The sequence below is a fragment of the Thunnus albacares genome, chromosome 6 (assembly GCF_914725855.1).
Source record: "Thunnus albacares chromosome 6, fThuAlb1.1, whole genome shotgun sequence".
Lineage (NCBI taxonomy): Eukaryota > Metazoa > Chordata > Actinopteri > Scombriformes > Scombridae > Thunnus > Thunnus albacares.
The window spans coordinates 15579212-15594481 of record NC_058111.1 but is presented as its reverse complement, the minus strand read 5'-3'; the positions used below and the strand labels follow the sequence as shown (position 1 = coordinate 15594481).

At 39.5% G+C, this 15270-nt stretch overlaps 1 protein-coding gene across 2 annotated transcripts; it reads right to left on the bottom strand.

Annotated features, from left to right (window-relative positions):
- Positions 1-142: 142 nt before the first annotated feature.
- LOC122983926 (CLK4-associating serine/arginine rich protein) lies at positions 143-13102 on the bottom strand. 2 transcript variants are annotated; one of them, XM_044354123.1, is made up of 21 exons: positions 12980-13102; positions 11405-11544; positions 10828-10925; positions 10197-10298; positions 9540-9619; positions 9227-9311; positions 8975-9114; positions 8437-8533; positions 7541-7619; positions 7378-7451; positions 7255-7296; positions 6981-7169; positions 6326-6631; positions 6054-6239; positions 4482-4521; positions 3058-3118; positions 2830-2888; positions 2705-2751; positions 2528-2613; positions 2271-2295; positions 143-866 (listed from the first exon to the last, which is right to left on the bottom strand). In XM_044354123.1, exons 2-21 carry the CDS (start codon positions 11501-11503, stop codon positions 824-826), a joined length of 1938 nt encoding a protein of 645 aa, XP_044210058.1. In that variant the 5' UTR covers positions 11504-11544; positions 12980-13102; the 3' UTR covers positions 143-823. The 2 variants fall into 2 exon arrangements, 1 of the variants encoding a protein (XP_044210058.1); XR_006403798.1 differs by lacking the exons at positions 143-866; positions 2271-2295 and having other exon boundaries at positions 2548-2613; positions 4478-4521.
- Positions 13103-15270: the final 2168 nt, after the last annotated feature.

The window sequence follows — 15270 nt, the reverse complement described above, 5'->3', positions numbered from 1 at the left end:
GTATATGGATCAAACGCAGCGCCAAAATACTTCCACTAAAATCCACTTTACTGAAGAAACCTGTGTCCATTTCTACACATGTAGCCTGTAGATGCAATTTAACTCTTATTTTAGACAGAGACAAAAAAGGAAAATGGACAAGTCATTTCAAAATCACTTTTATTTGGACTTTAACATTCCACATTTTTGAGAACAAAAAAAAAAAATTATTTGCTGTGGTTTATTCATTGGCTGAGGGGAGACCTTTTTAAAAAAAAAAAAAAAAAAGCAGTCTTAAGTGTTAATTAATGCACAAACTTTGATTTCACCAGCTTTCATATACTGGTTTCAAAAGGATGTGTAGAAATATCCTGTGCATCAGTTCCCAGTTTAAAACTGTCTTTTAGTATTTCTTGTTAGAGAAAAGTAAAACGGTGGATGAGAACATCATGAAACGAGGAAGATGTAAGGAAAAAGTCAAAAGTATTGCTTAGTTTCATACACTTTGAAATATCAGTCTACATTAAGAAGATGAGTTCAGGCAGAAAAGGAAAAAAAGGAGCATGCAGAAGTGAAGAAACCAATTTAATAACCTGTAGTATCTTTACAAGATGAATCCAAAATGAAAACTCATTCTCAGCTCGGCTGAACCAATCAGCTGCGTAGTTAGTGAAACTTAAGTATCACAATCAATGTACAGTACCAGAGAACATACGTGTTCAGGTGTAGATGTGTCAGTTATTAACCGACATTCACTCAGTCCGTCTCTTTTACTATTAGCTTTATTGTTGGAAAGTATGTGCGTGTGCGTCGGGATGCTGTAGGATGTTTTCCACACGTCAGCTCAGTATCGGTAGTACGGACTCCGCGATCGAGACCGTGACCTCCTGGAAAAATTAAAAAGAGGACGGTGAAGGATGGACTTCAGTATAAAAAGATGTGAGCTGCATAGATCTTAAAGTTTTTCCTTATCTGAATCAAGGGTCTAAGGAAAGAGGATGTTGTTATTGCTGTACAGACTGTAAAGATAATTTGAGACAAATCTGTGATATTGGGCTGCTGTTGAAATAAAAACTTACTTGACTCGGTTTTTACAGACATTATAGATGCAAACACACCATCATCATCCTCACAAACCATCACCAACATAGATTTTGTTAGATTTTTTTAAAAATACATCAGTTTGGACAGCAGACAGCAGGTTCCAATCCTGCATTTAAAACTTTGGCGATGGCTGTTGCTTTTCTTTTATATTGAGATGACAGATTGTTGCTTTAATGACACTGAAAATTAAAATAGTTTTAGTGGTTAAAGTGAATCGTAGTTGTTGACCTAAGACAATTTCATTTACTTGAGACAGAAAAGTCAAATAAGGTTCATTTTTATTCATACAGCCTAATATCACAAGTCACAAATGTGCCTCAGGGGGCTTTATAATCTACAGCAATACAACATCCTGTAGACCCTCAATTCAAATAACGACCCCACTCCCAAAAAAACTTTAATGGGGTTAAAAAAAAAGTAAGAAACCTCAGGAAGAGCAACAGGACAGATCTCTTCTAGACATGCAATAGATGTGATAAATCTCCTGGGTCAATATATCAGTCGATATTAACATCTCTCACATACAGTTTATCATCCTGCGCGCTTTTGTTGGCCGATATGTCAAAGATATCGCAGCAGAGAAAAGGCAAACACATGTTTGATGACATTTAGAAACAGTGTCTCCATCACTACAGTAGTTTGTCCACCAGACACTGACAATTATAGTAATTTAACAAATTTAAAGGAATCTTATCAAAATGTTTGTTTATACTAGATGTAGAGATTAAAAAACTATGATTAACCAATATATTGTTATCTGATTGTTTAAACTCATATCAATAATCTAAAATTGGTTGGGCGATATTTGAGAGTTGACTTGAACCCTGATAAATAAAGACATTTCTTAACTTCCTTTATAAAAGTAAATTAATCTATTGAATGAACTTTAAACTGCAATTAATGTTTACATACTACGAGGACAAAAACTGCCATCTATTAGAGCATTTTGCTTTGCTATAGCTGATATTTGGACCTGAATTATCTTCATCTTTGTTCTGGTTTGATTCTCAGGTCTTCGCCTCAGACTTACTCTGGATTTACATGAAGATAACTCGAGTATCAGCAATAAAAATCGATGCAATTAGCCTTTGCGATAGCGTTTGTGCAATAATGCAAAGAAAGAACAACAACCCATAATTCATTCTGCTTCATCGGAGCTGTGCGGATTCTTGTGGCTTCTCACATACCTTCTGTATGAGCTGGATTCTCGGCCTGAGGGACAGAGGACACAGAGCCACTGTCAATACAATAACATGCAAGAACATCTTGAAACCTATAAAGCGGTTTGACGCCAGCAAATCAGACGGAGGCTAAGTTGATTAAATATTTTGGTTACTTTTGTTTGAACACGAAAGAATGCACACAGTAAACACTTGATGTTCTGATTTAAAAAATTACATTGGATCCATATGCCTGCTGGCGATCAGAAACCTTTAAATCTTACCATATTTGGAAGGAGAAGGTGAGTGGCTCTGCCGCCCGTACTGTCTCTCCCATTCATCCCTCTCTTTCTCACGGCGCTCGCGCTCCCTAAACACAGAGCCTTTGGGTGAGACAATTGCAACACACACATACCAAACAGTCCACTTACGCACACGCACACACACATACAGAGCCTTACTTCATGCGAATCTTGCGTGCCATGGCTCGTAGTTCTCCCTCTCGCTCCTGGAAAACAAACACAAAACGATGAAGGGAAATGGAGGATAATGAGAGTCAGTTTCTGCTGAAAAAAGGAACACACACCTGTCGTTTGTGTTCCTGCTGCTGGATCTTCACCTGGGCGGCTTTCTTATCCGCCTTGGCTGCAGGATGGGAAAACCCACAGGAAAGCACGTGAGAAAGTAAATAATAAAGTAATTTGTATTGTAAATGTTGTTGCATTATGTAAATTTGAGGTTAAAAAAAACAAACAAAAAAACACTGAGGTCTGTTCTGTACAGCCTCTAAACTGCAAAAACCACAAACACTCACACTGCTTGTTGAGTGCCTTCTGCATGCGGATCTTCAGCCGCTCCTGAGGGGTCATCTTGGGCTGCAGGTGACACAATTGTGTTAGCACAACCTTTCACAGCCTGGCAAACGTGTGAGTGTGTGTTTGAGTGTATGTTTATGTATGTGTGGGTGTGTGTGTGTGTGTGTGTGTGTGTGAGAGAGAGATCAAAAGGTACCGTGCCTTTATACAATTTCGATACTATCACCTTTATGTACAGTAGCTGGTGGAGATAAAAAGGCCACAGAGAAATTAATTACACGTTATGTTTGTTGAGTCAACAAGGACACACTGGAATCTTACTGGCTGAACAGGATATGCATCAGTGTATGTATGTGTGTGTGTGTATGTGTGTGTGTGTGTGTGTGTGTGTGTGTGTGTGTGTGTAAGCAGGACAGGATCCAGTTACATAAACCTTTACACATGTGTTTGAAAAAAAAAAAAAAAAAGAAAAAAAAAAATTATGAAGAGCATGTTCAGGTCCAGCGAGTTCAGAAAGTTCAGAAAGAGCCAGTGGCATTTTGTCACCGACACACCCATCACTGGGCCGTTAAAACCTGGCCAGGCAAGAAAAACTGCAGGTCACAACACTGCAGGCACGTTTAACAGAGGAGCAGAATTATAATCTTCACTCTATTTGCATGTTTGACTGTTCAGAGTATATTCAAATCATTCTGGACAGAAAACGAAACGGTCCAGAATGATAGACAGTAAACTACTACTTCATCTCTAGTCTTCAATCTGTATGTGGGACATTAAATATTTCATATTAAGACATCAGAGTGTGCTCTGCTGCTTGTTAAAACAAGCCCAGAATCTGCTGTCCAGAGCACACCCACCTAGTTTTTCATCAAAGACTTAAAAAAAGCTTCTGTTCTTAAAAGATCACTTGGCCAAAACCGATTCATTAGTTAAAACAAGACACATGGTCATAAGAGGAAATACACTTCCTCTTATGGCCATGAATATGTGAAAACACTGCACTATGTTTGAGACTACAAACAGATATAAAAACGCTCTCACACCCACATGTATATGTATACATGCATGCAGCACCCAGACTCAAAGCACAAAAAATGTCACAGTGTGTCTAAATGTTCACTCCATTTTCCGTCATTTTTTCAGTCACACTCCTCCCAACAAAACACTGAGAAGATGGAGAATACTGTAATGGTAATTTCAAAATAGATGATGGGCTTTGACTGCAGAGTATGTCCACTTTTTTTTTTTTTTTTTTTTTTTTTTTTAAGGGGGGAGAAAAAAAAGGAAAGATCACATGATTTTATTCTCTGTGGGCAACAATGGCTTCTACATCCCAGTCTGGAGGACAACCATGTCAGCCTGTCAGGGATGAGGGAGGCGTAGGCTTTAGCAAGAAACCCAGTTAGATCAAATTCTTACTGACTTTGGCAGCTCCCGTCTCTTTACCACCCGCAGTATCAGGCCTGGAGAGAGGACAGAAAAGAGGGGAAAAAAAACTATTAGCCGAAGCAATGACATTCATATGATTCAAGACATTAAAAAAAAAAAAGACTTTATACATCATGTCAAAGTATACATAATGTATTAAAAGTATTACTGTGCAATGACCAGAAAAATGGCTTTATGACATTACTGAACTGATTGTGTTTAAATAGAATAAATGTTTACCAAAACAGACTCAGTTCTACACAACTACAATCTTCAAAAAAACAAAAAAGGCCACTTTTAGACCAAGAAAATCACAACAGCTTCAAAAACTACTGACGTGTTTCCCCCTATATTCACTCTGTGGAGCCCAGTGATTCCCCTAGAATATTTTTCAGGCCTGGTGGTACGCACTGAAAAAACCCTAAAGTGACGATAGCATATTCGAGCAGTGGGCTTCGGTCAGGTGGTGCAGCAGGTGGTCTGCATTTTATATTTTCATTCAAATTTTTATTTGCTCAGTATATTCAAGACTTAAAACAAACTGGTCATAAGGAGAGGATAACTAAATAAGCTGCATTTATTGCATAAAAATAAGCTTCCTCTCTCACTTCTTCCACTTCTGCATTTCTGCATTTGTTTGTCCGTCACCCACATACAGTCCTGGTGGCTCACCAGGCCTGTACAATTATAGGGGAAACATTGAGTGCCGCTACTAAAATTTCACACAATCATTGATATCAATGGGCTACTAATGATTTCACTCGCACACTGTGCAAACAAGATAACATCATGCGTTATCGTGGAACTGTTTAGAGTCATCGACTAGTGCATCAAATCCTCCCTCTCTTCATTCTGCAAAGGACATCTACATGAAAGGTACTAAGAGTAGTGTAGCTGCTTTAAGGAATAGGGCAGTGTGTAAGTGACAGTGAATGGTTAGCAGTAAGTTGGCAATATGGCAGTAAATGTACAGTACATACTGCAGTGTGTCAGTTAATAAATGCTGCAGCTTCTCAAGACCAAGAAAGGTTGTGTGTGTTGTTTCCCCAACTGCTGGAAAAGTGAAGGGGGTTAGCCCCGAAGTTAGCGACAATGGCTTAGCCTAACCTGACCAGGCTCACTTAAGGTGGACTGACCTTTAAGGTGGACTTGCTATTCTCATTTTAATGTCAATCTCAGCCGCTCCTAAACAAAGAAATGTCTGGCTGCTGAGTCTCTTTTGAATTTTGATCAGCATCCCCCATCTCAATGCTTTTTATGACTTTTCAAGATTTCCAGTTCATAGACTACATGATCACATTAACCACTTTTGGGTGTAGACATGAAACCCTGACAAAATCTAGTTTCAAAATGAGTTTCGGTAAAGTACCTGAAATGCTGACATTTGAATTAATCAGTCAAAAAAACCACATGTATACATTATGATTGAGAAGATAAAATGGTACAAAGCGTATCACCGCCTACTTATTTAGATCATGTTTTAGACAATTATGATCAGTGAATCACCAGCTTTTGCTTCTCTTCAGGAAATAAAAGATCTGCGATAACGTTTCAATGTTTTTCTTACTTTCTTAGCTTGTCACAGACGGTGGTGGTTGAGGGCTGGGCTCCTCTGTGAGCAGGCGAGGGACTGTGGTTGAGCCGGCTGGGAGACTGAGAGGGACTGCGGCTGCCGCTGTCTCCCCGCCGGTGTCCTCCACTGCTCCGCCCCCCTCGCCTCGAACTGCCCCCCTGCCGTGAGCTGGAACGGGATCTGGCAGAAAAGAAGAGCACTAGGGTCACTCTCATGTGCATTAAAACAGCATTAAAGCGCCTTCGGAGGACACGTAGGAGTCTTACCTCGTTCGTCTTCGTGCGGAGTATCGTCGCCTATCCCTGTCTCTGTCTCTCTCTCGCTCTCTGTCTCTGTCGTTCGACCTCGACCGCTCACGTCTCCTCCAGGATGTGGCCCCTCCGTTCCCTCCTCTGCCCCTGGAGTGAGATCTGGAGCGCCGTCTCGACCGCGAACGGGTCCGGGAACGACGCCCATCCCTTCCCCCGCGTCCTCGCCGGGCACGGTGCGAACGGGAGGAGGAGCGAGAGGAGGAGCGAGAGGAGGAGCGGGAGGAAGAGGAAGGGGAGCGGCTGGAAGAGGACCTTCGTCTCCTGGACAAACAGAGACACAACGTTTTAGTAACAACACCAGCCCAGCACCTAGCCTATCTTCAGAATACTTTCCTGCTTTTAAGAAATCTTACTGAACTACAAAATAGTCTTTCAGATTTGTGTTTTGCATTTATTTGTATAATCTGTTGCTGTAATCTGACATGCACAATCATAGACTAGTAAACGTGCACTGATTTTATTTAAATCTATTGATCCACCTCGCCTACCAGTAAACATCAGTATGTCATCATCAGTATTCTGTCTGCCTGTGGTCATTTCAACGGTCAACAAAAACGACTGCAAGAGGAAAATAACCAATGAAAAGCCAGGAAGAGGGAAAGTTACCGACCGGGAGCCCCTGCTATGACCTGCAGGGTGCTGCAAGTTGGAGGGGGCGTGGCCAGAGTGAGGAGCGGCGGCTTGTGCTGCTGCTGCGGATTCGTCATCGCTGCCTCCGAAGCTGGTGATGAAGGTGATCTTCTCTGGACCTGGAGACCGAGACCGTGACCGCGACTCAGAGCTGGACTCTGACTCTGGTCTGAGAGGAAAAAAATACGGTTCAAGAACACAGAAAAACGGGCAACAGTTGAGGAAATAAAGAGGGATAATGAGGGTCAACTCACCGTTTATAGGGATCATATGTTGGGCTGTCTCTCCTTGCATAGCTGAAATACACGATAATGAGTAAATATGATGTATGTGGACTGTTAAGAAAAAATAACCTTCAAAGAACAACATGAACTTACCTGGGTGGGCTGATCTGTCTTCCTTTTAGTCTCTTCTCTCTGAACTCTCTCCTTTGCCTGCGAGAACGGCGGCCCTGAGGTGAAATATAACATGTCGTTTACAAAGTTGCAAACACAGACCAAACGACACACGCACAGATTCCTCAACGGATGTATTTCTTACAGAGTACATGGCCTTTTCTGCCTCCAGAGCCTTGGCATGTTTGATGGCCTCCACTTCCTCCTTGTCCTTCCTCAACATCCTGATAAACAGGTAACACATTCTCAGTGTTAAAATAATAATAAACACAATCTTTATGTTAACACTATAAAACGTTAATGACATTTTTATTACAATTGCTTACTAAAACATAAACATAATAAAAGCTAAAAACACATGACAGAGCCGTGCATTTGAATCTGGGTGACGATTCCTTTATTACCTCAAACATGGAGAGTTAAGTTTATTCCTTTCAGTTCGTCAATCTAACATGAAACAAAATCCATGCAAAACTACTTGAAAACACTTTCACAGATTGTTTTAGAATACAACACGCTCTCCATGTCCATCGCAATGAAAGAAAATGTTCCTAAAGCGAACTCTACAACTCTTTTATGTTTTTGTTGATAGAGTTTTATGTCTTGATGCCCCATAAAGTTTTGGTTAAACAAACACCACTGACTAATTGTTGGTTCACGGATTCGTTAATGTTTGTAAAATACATAAAATGACGCCAGCATTTTAAGTAATTTATGTATATCATCTTTAGCAATCTTTTTTAACTTTTTAAGAGGCGGTCGCCACTGAATCTTTTGGTTTGTTATCTGCTGGGTATAATAATTAAAAAGCAGAACATAAGAACAAAATACCAATTACAAGCTACTAGCACCACACGCCCGTCTGCACACCATCTCCACGTTACTACTAACAAACCTGAGAAATATGAATCCACTGAAATCAAGTAGATCTTAATCATAGGAACTACAGAACCAGTAATTATTGTATTTTCCAAACTTGCGCTTCTGGCTTTGTTCTATTTGAAATTTGAGACATACTGATGAAATACACTGAAATGTTACCTGACAAAGTCTCCTTCAGCCATTCCATATGGTGTCGCCATTTTGTTGAGATCCAACACCTGTTCCTGGTTCAGCTCGTCGACATCGACCTCCACATCTACACAAACATGACATGACGATAAACCTTTTAACACTTCAACATGTCTAAATACTTATCCTCATACTCGTATTCAACAATTGTTCGAAAAGACAGATGATTTGCATTTTAAGATACTCAATTCATAGCAGGTAAGAAGGTTTAATGTAAACAGGAAAAACTTGGACACTGAAAAAAAAAGACATTAGTTGTCATGATGAATAAATAATTATATCTACATATATCAAGCCAGGTGAGTTTCTTTTTCCTTTAAAACTAATGAAGATCTATAAACTAAGAGATACTCATCGTACTTTGGTGCATATTTCTGCATTGCATCCTTCTTCCAACATCAGAGCTTGTTTTGGGTTTTCTTGTCTCTGTACTTTTATTTATTTATTTATTTATTTTATTTTAATTTTTAATGTGTAAACCTCATTAGTACCAAACCCATTTCCTCACCAATATCTGGGATGCCTTCATCCTCTTCGGATTCACTGTTCTCTGAATTGTCTTCATCCTCTTTGTCCGACTGGGGTTCGGGCTCTGTCACAGTGCTGTCTTCATAGGTGTAACCGATAGTGGCCTTTTTCTCAGCCAGCCTGCACAAAGACAAAGATTTATCAACACATAGCTGCTGTAAATACTCCAGCGAACAAACTAAGTGTAAAAGTAAGCGGATGAACCAGCCACTTTAACTTTTACATGACATACTTTTTCTTCTCTTCCTCATTTGGTTTCTGCAGGCCACCGTACAGCTCATCCAGGTAGATCTGGTATAAACACTGCTCCTCGGAGACTGCAAGGGGACAGCAGGGAGTTTAAGAGCACAACACGACTGCAAAATATACCCACTGAGGGCAAGTTAGCAGACCATTATAGCCACATTAAGAAAACATGAACACTGTGCATTTGAGAAAGGTAGTAACTGTGGTAAAATCAGGACTTGACAGTGTTGCACCATGAAGCCAATCATTGACGTATGTAATTCACTGCTGACATGAAATTCTGTGAATAAAATACTCACTGTTGGCAAAGTCGTTCTGTACAAGGCCTCTGTAGCGCTCATAATTGCACTTCCTCTCCTCCATCTCCTGCTCTGGGGTTCTTTATAAGACAAAGAGAAGAAGATTTTCACATTTATCGCCTTGGTGAACACTCTAGTCTCCCTGCTTCACTCCAGTCTTCTGGCTTCTAACGGAGGCTAAAAACATCTGACTAAGAAGTGATGTAGAAGGAGAAACTAAAAAGATAGTTTCATCAATGGACTTTTAAATTACTCTCAGTTGTCAGGTTATTAGGTACATAGGTAAATCCTACACACTGCACCTTTAAAAAAGGTATATATATTGGTCATTATAGAGGCTGCAGTTTGTGGTGCTGTTCACTTTACTGTATGATACTGAGAGGTGTAGTGCTGGATGTTGTTAGTTACACCCAAGTTTGAAAAGTCAAAACATTAGCGATGAAAAAGTCTATTCAACTTAGTCTCCAAACTCTCTAGAGTCACTAGAGACACTCTAGAAACCAGTGAAGTTTGTTTTTCTGTGTATCTGCTTGTAAAAATGTACAATAATCTGTGGAGGACATATGATTACACTCTTAACAGTTCAATCATAATGAATTAAACAAGAAATGGTCACAGCAAACAGGGTCGGGGGTTAAATGTGGCTCCAAGACTTACGATGTGCTGAGCAGTGGAGGGGTGTAGGTGGGGATGTAGTCCAGGTGAGCCCTTACATCAAACCTGTCGATCATGTTGTTGGCATCTCCTTGCCATGGCATCCTTTAGGGAAGAGGTATATAGTGATCAGCAAGCTCTCACATGCACTTCACATCTGATTTGTGTGATGTCTTGTATATATAGTGCGTTTATGGAATGGGGAAAAAAATGAAACACAAAAAACTGTTCACATAAAAGTCTCAAATCTTACACGATCCTGAATTGAATCTCAGATTCCAAAAGTAATTTTTAACATCATTAATTAAGAGGCAAGTATTTTGCCACCTTTTGGATTTATTAAAGTAATAACTAGTTTTAAAAAATGATATTTTATGAATATTAAGTACGCCATCGCCCAGTAACTAACATTAACAAACTTGTAGCACCAAACTAAAGCACTAACAAACACGCTGGCCAAACAACACACACTACAGCACTTCACAAAATGTCCTGCCAACTCTGATCAGGTGAAGAAAACAACTCAGTTCACAGTTTCATTCTTAGTACAGCGTAACATCAAGAATCACAATCAACTCGTCAGATTCCGAAAGATTCCCATGTCTAATGTGTGTGCGTGTTTGTGTTTGCTCACATGTTGATGGGACTCTCTGCAGCCAGAGCCACGGCAGGATCCAGGTGGATCTTGTAGGCTCGTCCGTGAACCTGAAGAAACTGAGCTGGATCTTTTTTCTGCGGAAACAAAAGGAGATGCAGTGAAAAGACGATAACAACACGTCTCCCCAACAAACCACAAGATAACGATAAACTACCATACAGTACATGCTGTTGTTAACTGATGTGTGGCATCCCTTAACTAACAAACCACCAAGTTGCCATTTTGACCTTTAAGTCCTTAATCTTCTATTCAGACTAGAAGGACAATTAAGGCAACATGCATGTTAGTGTGTTGCGAGGTGAAGCAGAACTTGCCTCACAAAAATCTGTTCATTATTATTCAGAGTGCTGGTGAATGCTGCTGCTAGTGTCACAGTAAATTGTACTCATCTGTCATCCCAAGTTTAATTTAGACTCCATTTACACAGTTAAATAACAACTAACTATGAATCCAGATGAGATTTGAGGCTTGATGTCAAAGAGCTTCAATGCGGCAGCAATAATATGTAAGAATCACTTCACACAGTCTTCAGGTAGATGACAGTGTCTCTTACTATCTTCTCGTAGTACTCTCGCCGACGCTCGCCTCGGCGCTTGTAGTCTACCATCATGCCACGGAGCTTGCGCTCGTGTTTGCGGGCCTCCTGCCACATGACGGCTCCGCTGGGGGTGGGGGCGCGACGGGGCACGGCTGCTGCAGAGAGGCAAAGAAAGAAGACAGATGAGGGAGAGAGAGAGCACAAAGACAGCATGAGAAATGGAAATCAAGGACCATGAAGCAAGTGGAGTAGAAGTAGCCGACAAGACAGAAAACAGATGTACAAAGAATTACATTTCTTTATAAATTTTAAACTGAGACAAACCTCACAAACAGCTCAACTGAGAAACTGAGGCGCATAACTCCTGACTAGTTCCACGTCATTTCTTGTATACAGATTAAAAAAAAAACAAAAACACCTCCACCGCTGTCAACAGTGTTTATTCCACAAACATTTTTGATAAGAATCCCTTAAATTTGTTCAATTAGTAGTTTTGTCCACCCTGTCTGATGGACAAACTAATGTAGTGATGGAGACACTGTTTCTAAATGATCTCAAACATGTATTTGCCTTTTCTGTACTGCAATATCATACAGATCCAGACTGCAGTTAATGTTGACACAGGGACAAAAACTATTACCATGAATAGAAGTTGATTCAATAGATTAATTTATTTTTCTATAAAAAAAAAAATAGAAATGTTTTTAATTTATCAAGGTTATAACTGATTACATTGAAAAACGTCCCCCCTCATGTATGTTAATGCATTGGACAAAAAATCAAGAACACCATTCAATATAATGCACTCCAGTGACAACAACACCCACTACGACTTCAATAATAAACATTAAGTGAAATTATCACCTTTCTGACAATGTCAACAAAAAGTGAAAATGGATAAGCTTCATAAATGTGGACTTTAAGGCAGGGCTATTGTGTTGGATTACATTAGACTGTACTGGTGAACCTAATGACGTGGCCGGTGAGTGAAATTTGAGTTGCAAAAGCTGCATGAACCAAACAATGTTTCAGACGTGACATTAAGAATCGCTTAATAAAATAATAACGACTAGAACTTTGCAGTCTGCTGATGACTGTTAAAGTTTTCAAAATCTCCGATGAAATTATCCGACTTGAGACTGTGTGGAGTTCATCATAACATCGATGGTAGCTGCTGCTTGTCAGTAATTGCAAAGTTGAAACCCAGCAGCATCTCATCAGAGGCATTTTTGTTTTGGAGTAATGCTGATAACTAGATGATATTGGCAGCTGGAGCTAACTTCTGCTATCGACGTTATCAAGCCAGTTATGTCACTGACTAGAAATATAATAAATTAGTCATTTGCAACTTCCTTTTAGAGGTTTTTTGGTATAAACAGAAGTAAGATGTTTTTTTGCATATTTAACGGCCTGATTGCGCATGCAGTCCGGGGGCCTCTCGGTTAGGTTAGGTTAGCCTAGCCTAGCCTAGCTTAGCTTAGCTTAGTCTAGTTTTGACGTTACAAACAACGCGTGAACCACGGTCTAATTCACACCAACTTTAAATGCAGCTGTACAACGTATTCATCATTTTTAAATTAAACTGTGTACCTGTTTTACTGAACGCCAACACACACTGGGATTGTTATCGATCAGCTAAAGGCGATACGATATAGCGTACGCCTTCTTCTTCGCTTGTCTATTCTTGTTCTTCTTTGTCGACTTCTTCTTCGTCTCCTTGTTGGATTATGGCAGTGTGGGCGTTACTATCCCTATTACTGCCCTCCGCAGGACAAACATTTAATTGACACAATCACGCTTAATATTTTCATATATAACCCTTAATCATGCAGGAACTGCTTTATGATCGGCTGGTGGTTCTTTCTGATTATATTTGCTACATTCCTGGAAAATATGCTTGACTGTTTTAGGACATTCACACTCACATGATCCAGTAGGATGTTTTCCTATAATGTGCAAGTACTGATTTGACCCGCAGTGTCCAAGCCTCAGTCTGCAAATTTTAACAGAATCCACAACATTAACTGGCCTTTTTAATCTGAGGATGAAGATGCCTTCTTTTAGTCTCCTTTTCCCATAATCCCTGATATTCTCTTTCATCACCCTCCTTGATTTTTCCTCTAAGTTCCACTCTTCATAGGAATATATTTACATCTATTTCTCGGGACAATGACTGCATGTTTCCAATCCATTGGCAAACAAGCCTCTGCCCACACCGAGTTAAACAAAGCTAGAATTTCTTCCCGAACAAAATCATCTAAATGTTTGAATAATTCATAAGACAGCCCATCTCTCCCAGGATTAACTGGATTGTCATTTTCTGAATTCCTATCCAACTTCCACCGATGAATTAACATCAGTTTGGTCCTCTTCATACATCTCTCAACTCCCAGATTCCCAGAGCTGTTCACTGCTTGAAAAACACCAGCAAACATGTCAGCAAACATGTTTTCTCTGTTGGATACTGCTTCCACCTCAAAGTCCTGACATTCTGTGTACAGCTGACCACAAGCACCTTACAGGAGTGCCGCTTATCAGCAGCCAGCAAGCTGCTGCAGTCTGAGTTAGTCATATCAAGTGGATATCTGCAACATTTACCTTATTTTTAGCATAAAATTCTTTGTGTTTCCTCAGACAGTGTTTCCCTGTTGAGCTGCAGTGGAAGTATAGTAACAAAAAGAGAGACTTTGGCACTAAAAAGACTGTAACATTTAAAGATATCTACTTAATGTGACTCATTCGGACAGCTGAAGCTTCATATTAGCTTCAGATAAACTTTTAAATACGTTTTTGAACAGAGGGAGGCTTGTGGATTTTGTCCTCCATCACTTAGATTGTAAGTGCATTATGAAAGGATTTTCTAATGGTCAGTATGAACAGGGGGAATGATTATGGTGAGAAAAACCCATTTTAATGTTCATTTAAGCACCTGGCTATTGTTTTAAGATAAACTTGAAAATTATGAACCCGTCCTTTAATAGTATCCTATTTAATAGTTTTATTTTTAAAAAAAGTTTGAGTTGTTTCCAGTTACTTTGTAGCTCATACCACTTGCCCGTTTTCACGTCATTTGCCAGTTGGTCATTCTTATTCTTCTTCTTTTTTTTTGGCTACATTGTTGGGATTTGTACATCTAATATGTGCAGATACATACTATATGTGGATATATGGATGATAAGTGATCACTGATGTCTGATGATGAGAGATGCTCACTAAAGCAGTGGTGGAGGAAATATTCTGATCCTTTACTTAAGTAAAAGTATCAATACAGCAATGTAAAAATACACCATTACAAGTAAAAGTACTGCATGAAAAATCTGACTTAAGTAAAAGTACATAAGTATTAGCAGCAAAGTACTCATTTCATCCCTCTGACTGATATATTATTATATATGTATTCATTAGATTATTAATACTGAAGCATCAGTATGTAAGCAGCATGTTACTGTTGTAGCTGCTGGAGGTGGAGCTAGTTTGAACTACTTTATATATAGTTAACTAGTTTAGTCCAGTGGTTCCCAACCTAGGGGTCAGACCCCTCCAAAGGGTCACCAGATAAATCTGAGGGGTTGTGAGATGATTAATGGGAGAAGAAAGAAGGAAAAACAAAGTTCTGATACATAAGTCTGTTTTCAGTTTTTGGACTTTTTCTCAAATCTTTGATTTTTGGTGAAATATTGGATCATTTGAACATTTATTGAAATGAAACAACGTGAGAAGTTTAGAGGGAAAAATCACTATTTGGTGGAGCTGTTAACAACTCATAGACATCTGAAATGTGACCCTACACACTGCTTTTTTTTTGTCAAAAGCCATAAAGGTTGGAAACCACTGGTTTCATCTAACAATGTGTTGTATTTTAAAAGCTTGTTTTATTATCC